The sequence below is a fragment of the Hylobates moloch genome, unplaced genomic scaffold, assembly GCF_009828535.3.
Source record: "Hylobates moloch isolate HMO894 unplaced genomic scaffold, HMol_V3 SCAFFOLD_7, whole genome shotgun sequence".
NCBI lineage: Eukaryota > Metazoa > Chordata > Mammalia > Primates > Hylobatidae > Hylobates > Hylobates moloch.
In genome coordinates this window covers 7,832,336-7,838,461 of record NW_026652282.1, presented here as the reverse complement: position 1 = coordinate 7,838,461, position 6,126 = coordinate 7,832,336, and the positions used below count along the sequence as shown (strand labels likewise).

General features: G+C 44.9%; 1 protein-coding gene across 1 annotated transcript in view; it reads left to right on the top strand.

Annotated features, from left to right (window-relative positions):
* Positions 1–3,833, top strand: part of ARHGAP6 (Rho GTPase activating protein 6) — a 285,984-nt gene extending 282,151 nt beyond the window's left edge. Inside the window, exon 13 of the mRNA XM_058441606.1 lies at positions 1,792–3,833. Coding sequence (XP_058297589.1) covers positions 1,792–2,459 — 668 coding nt within the window. The 3' untranslated portion in view covers positions 2,460–3,833. The remainder of the gene's footprint in view (positions 1–1,791) is intronic.
* Positions 3,834–6,126: the final 2,293 nt, after the last annotated feature.

Genomic DNA, 6,126 nt, shown 5'->3' with positions numbered 1-6,126 from the left:
GGCTCACTGCAAGCTCCGTCTCCCGGGTTCACGCCATTCTCCTGCCTCAGCCTCTCCGAGTAGCTGGGACTACAGGCGCCCGCCACCACGCCCGGCTAATTTTTGTATTTTTTAGTAGAGACGGGGTTTCACCGTGGTCTCGATCTCCTGACCTCGTGATCCGCCCGCCTCGGCCTCCCAGAGTGCTGGGATTACAAGCGTGAGCCACCGCGCCCGGCCCGCACAGTGCATTTTTAAATGTAATGCCCTCTAGTGCTGATTCCTTTTCTAACTGTATCTCACTGTATCCTGTGAAGAGCCTTACTCCATTTTCCTTTTCCAGTTTCAGCTGCCACCTGTTTCAGCTATCATTTGTTTCTTTGTAAATACTCACATCCCCCACTCCCCTGTCCCCAACACGGCGTTGTTCTTGTTCCTTGTCTGCTTTTTAAGAAGTGGGGGGCAGAGCAGATTCACAGGAAAATGGTAGTCTGGGTACACATGCCCCAAGGACTCCTCCTTTGCCTTGCAAAATGCGCTGTTATTTCTTTCCCTTCAGTTTCCTAAAGAAAGTTGTATCCTTTAGGGAAAGCTAACTGCTGTAACAACTCCGAAATCGGGCAGTGGCTTAACCTGTTACAACTGGATTTCTCCCTCACCGTCCCAGTACAGTGTGGATTGTGAGGGGTGAGGAGGGGTGGGAGTGTGTGAAGGGAGGGAGTGCTGTCTTCCACATAGTCACTAAGGGGCCCAGCCTAGGCTTCACATATCCAGTGGCTCCACCATCCTCAGAGCCCCGGGAGTCTTCCAAGAGTTTCAGAGCCTAGGGAGTCTTCATGCTGGGCTGGTAGTTAGGGAAGGGGGAAAGCAAAGATCAGTAGGAAGGCATTCGTTTAGTATTTTTTTTTTTTTTTTTTTTTTTTTTTGAGATGGAGATCACCCAGGCTGGAGTGCAGTGGCGCCATCTCGGCTCACTGCAAGCTCCACCTCCTGGGTTCATGCCATTCTCCTGCCTCAGCTTCCCGAGTAGCTGGGACTACAAGCAACCACCACCACGCCTGGCTAATTTTTTGTATTTTTAGTGGAGACGGGGTTTCACTGTGTTAGCCAGGATGGTTTAATTTTTTATTTTTTATTTTATTTTATTTTTTTAGTTCAGGCCTAGAAATGGCTTACATCACATCTGTCCACATTTGTTGCCCAGACCTCATTTCTGTGGCCCTCCTAACTGCCAGAGAGGCTGGAAACTGCCATGTAGGAAGTAAAGGGGAACGATTCGGTGACCACCAAGTCAGCCTTTCCTGCACTGATGATAGGAGAATATGCATAGTGGCTGGCCTGCCTTCTGGCATGGAATGGGGTACTTGAGATTCAAGTAACTTCATTGATGCAATAGAAACATGAAAACATTATAATTTGTATCTCTCCTGGATTACAGATTGCATTGAACAAGAAGGGAATGCTTCTTTCACCTTCTGGATTCTGAAAAGTTTTCCCAGCCATGTAGAGGGGCCCTTTCCTGAAACACAAATTGGTGGCAAAGCCAATTATTAATCTAGTCTGACGTCTCAGCTAACCTGTCAGAGTCTAGGCATATGAATTGAGCCGATAATCAAAAAGCATTTGTCTTTTTTTGTTTTGCTGGGAAGGTTCTTTTCTTCAGGTAGCAGCAGCTAAGAGCATACTGTGCTGTTTCAGTTTTAAAAGTCCGGGGGGACGTCTTAGAAGTGGGAAGGAAATAACAGGATTTGAATCCCCAACAAGGATTCTACAAACTGATTCCATTTCTTGGGCTTTCTCTCTGGCTTCCAGGTTCTTCTGGAGACATTTTTGAAAGCAGCTCCCTAAGAGCGGGCCCCTGCTCCCTTTCTCAAGGGAATCTGTCCCCAAATTGGCCTCGGTGGCAGGCGAGCCCCGCAGAGCTGGACAGCGACACGCAGGTGGCTCGGAGGACTCAGGCCGAAGCCCCCGCCGCGGAGGGCAGGGCCCACGCTGCGGTGTCGCGCGCCTGCAGCACGCCCCACGTCCAGGTGGCAGGGAAAGCCGAGCGGCCCACGGCCAGGTCGGAGCAGTACTTGACCCTGAGCGGCGCCCACGACCTCAGCGAGAGTGAGCTGGATGTGGCTGGGCTGCAGAGCCGGGCCACACCTCAGTGCCAAAGACCCCATGGGAGCGGGAGGGATGACAAGCGGCCCCCGCCTCCATACCCGGGCCTGGGGAAGCCCGCGGCAGCGGCGGCCCGGATCCAGGGGCCCCCGGAAGGCGTGGGGACAGCCACGGACCAGGGAGGCCAAGCAGCTGAGCGAGAGCAGCAGGTCACGCAGAAAAAACTGAGCAGCGCCAACTCCCTGCCAGCGGGCGAGCAGGACAGTCCGCGCCTGGGGGACGCTGGCTGGCTCGACTGGCAGAGAGAGCGCTGGCAGATCTGGGAGCTCCTGTCGGCCGACAACCCCGATGCCCTGCCCGAGACGCTGGTCTGAGCCCGCACCCAGCCGAGCCCCCCCTGCCCCGAGCCCCCCGCCCTCCAGCCCCGGGGGGACCGTGGGTGGTGGCCACTGGCACACTTAGTGTTCTTCTTTCACACTTCTCAAAACCGACACAAGAGAAATCCAGTTCACCTACAGAGGTAGAGCACTCACGCCCCCGCCATTGAGAATAAGGTTCCATTGCGTAGCCAGCCTTAGGAAAAACAAACAGAACCCAAACCAGATGGCAATGTCCAATCTAAAAACGTCCCTCTTGGCTCTATAATATAAGATACAACTCTTGCTTTGGTATAGCCTAACCGTATTTATGTGTCTTCAGTTTTGACTATTGTATATTCTGTAACAGATTATGTATAATCATATATGATATATTCACAAAGAGAAAACAAAAAGAACTTTTTTTAAAAAAAAATCACTTCACTTATATTAAGCAATGAGATATACTAAACAATGAGATTCTATAGAATGTTCTAGAATGTGCACAAGCGGGTTTCTGTGCTTTTGCCATAGCTTTATAATTGGGGATAACCCTTCCTTCGATACCTAACGAAAACACTAACAAGAGGAAACAGAATATGAGAAGCCATATTTTTATATAGGAGTCAGATACAAAAAGAAAAATCACTGAATGCTTTTTGATATTGAATACGTTTTCAGGAAAATGCTAAATCTGATAGATTACGAAATATATTTTTAGAACTTGTTTAGAAAGGATTCAGTTAACCAAACAAGAAAAAGGCAGTGCCTCACAAAGAAATTAAGAAGTTGTCTGTCCAACGTTACATCAAATTCAGTTTTATATAGGCCATATATAATATATATTTATAATGTATAATTTTTATGTATTTTTCAAAACTACAAACTGGAATCCAACTATAAAGTGTTTAAGAATCTACATAGAATATTCAAATTATAAAACATGTTTTTTCCCTTTGCCCCATAATCAGTATTTGCCAAATTACATCCAATTCTTTAAAAACTAAATCACATTTGGTAAAAGGCCTACAGCTTTGTACTTACATTGTGCCAAAGGCTGAGGAAATGTTTTCTTTCATAATTTTATGTGTATTGTAAAATGTTCTACCGTACTTTAGTAGTTTGAAGTTTTTCAAGTGCATTAACTATTTTTGACCAGCAGATGGCGAGACGCTTCAGTATTTTATGCATTTTTTTTCACTTCTGAAGTGTATTATAAAAAAAGATTTTTTTTTTTTTTTTATAAAACATGCTACTCTTAATTTTCATGTTGGTGATGAAATTTCCAGTGGTGTTTCTTAAGGTTCTATCTTGTGCCATGATGAATAAAAAGTTAAGCAAAGGCTTTGTTTCCTGGCTTTAAATCTCTTGAATGAATTTGCATCACATTTCAGACATATTCTTCACTGTCCACAGATCCAAGTGTAATAAATCATGGCAATTCTATGCATATACATATATAGCAAAAAAGCTGGTTTAAAAATATCAGATGGCTTTGGGACATCAACTCAGTGACACCAAAGCATTTAGAAATGTATAATAATTTGTTGCAAGTAAAGGCTGATTTCCTCGACTGTTGAGGAGGTGGTTTTCTACAGGACTGAAACTCAGGTTTCCTGACTTTCCTGAACTGTGTTGGGCAGCTGTTTCCCAACGCAATTCCTGTTAAGTTACACCTGCTCTGTGGGCCTTAGATGCCTAATTTGCTTCAGGGCCGAAATAATAAAAGCTAGAAGTGGCATGTGATATTTCTTATTTGGGGAATGGTTTGAGATAGCTTCAGGCTCTGCCATGAGGTCCAGCACTTCCATCACTGGCTGGGACTCAGGGAGGATTTGCCTGCAGACCTCTGGTTCTTCCTGATTGCCCACACTCAGCCAAAATTTGTCAACAAGATCCAGAGGAAATGCTGCTTGGTTGTGGATCGCAGATGGCTTTTCTGTGCCACCTACTCTCATCCTACTCCTGCTGATGCTACTTCCCTGGCTTTGAATTTGACCATGATCTGATCAGTTCTTTCCCTCCTTCCTAGATTGGATGGCCTGATAAATGGGACTCTCTTTCTACCACGTTCTTGCTAGAGTAGTCCTATTTTTTAAAAAAACATCCACATCAAATGGCCCTGAAGTTGATGCCTATGTCAGAAAAGGTCACGAAAAGTATGTCCATCTGTTAATAGATCTAAAATAAGCAGTCCAGAAAACAGGACTCACAATATCTTTTACATATATCGCAATATTCGCTCTCCCTCTCTTTGTACATTTAAGCTTAGGGGCCGTATCTTTAGCTTAGTGAGTTACAGCTTGTTTTTTTTTCTTTTTTGAGATGGAGTCTTGCTCTGTCACCCAGGCTGGAGTGTAGTGCTATGATCTGTGCTCACTGCAACTTCTGCCTCCTGGGCTTAAGCAATTCTCCTGCCTTAGCCTCCTGAGTAGCTGGGATTACAGGCGCACAACACCATGCCCGGCTAATTTTTGTATTTTTAGTAGAGATAGGGTTTCCCCATGTTGGCCAGGCTGGTCTCGAACTCCTGACCTGAGGTGATCCACCCGCCTCGGCCTCCCAAAGTGTTGGGATTACAGGCGTGAGCCACCGTGCCCGGCCTTGTTTCTTAAATGCCTTTATCATATTGAAAATAAGCAGTTTAAAAAAATCATACATGAAACCCAAAGACCTGAGGGAAATTATCCTTTCTAATACCTTATAAATGATATAATACCTGACAAGAAAAAAATAAAAAACTCTTTCAAGCTGGCCAAAACCCCTTTAAAAGGCTGTTCAAGTCACTCATTCCCCATGAACAGAGAGCTTCGACAAGCATGAAAAAGCTTCAGTGTGTCACATATGTTTCTCCATCTATGAATACTCTGACATTGACACTGAAACAATATGAACCATTGTTTTTGTGTCTCTGGCAAAGGGGCCAGAATGGGGATGGCAGAAATGGCCAAATACAAATTTGTCTTGATCCATCTAAGTAGCTATTACCATATGTTTGTTGTGGGTTTTTATAGAAAAAAAAAAACCCCTCTTATACCAATGGAATTTGTGCAAATTGAGGAAATTTCTAAATAAACCCAGCTTGCTTCTTTTCTTATGCACATTTTAATACACATCTGCTTGGCAGAGAAACAGCATTGGGATTAAATATAAAGGGACGTCAGAATAAAGTCCAGGCCTGTGGGGTATGTCGGCCTGATAAGCAAACTGCAGGAGGTAGATTATACTGAACTGAGAAGAAAGGAAATTACTGAAGAAGAGTTACACAAAGGTTGAAACAGGACATCTCAACTGAGAATTTTAAAACAGAACTAAATCAGTAGCAAATGTTCTTCAAGGGAAAAAAAAATACAAACCAAGGGAAAATTTCGACAAAGGTTAGAATTCTTCTTCGGCACAGTCAAGGTGACAGACAGATGGTGTCATGGAGGTGGCAAACGGCAGACCGTGGTTTCTGGGGTACCCACCCCTGACCTGGTGTGACCCTCAATTCACCAAGGTACATCCAGTGTCAGCTCCAACTGGAGGCCCCCAAGAGGTCACCAAAGGACCAGAAGCATCTCTAAGTTCAATTCAACCAGTATCTTTTCAGCTTAGGGTGACCAACTCATCCCAGTTTCCCCAGGAATGTTCCGAGTTTAGGAAAAAACAAAAAAGTCCCATATCTTGGACACAGGCCATTCTA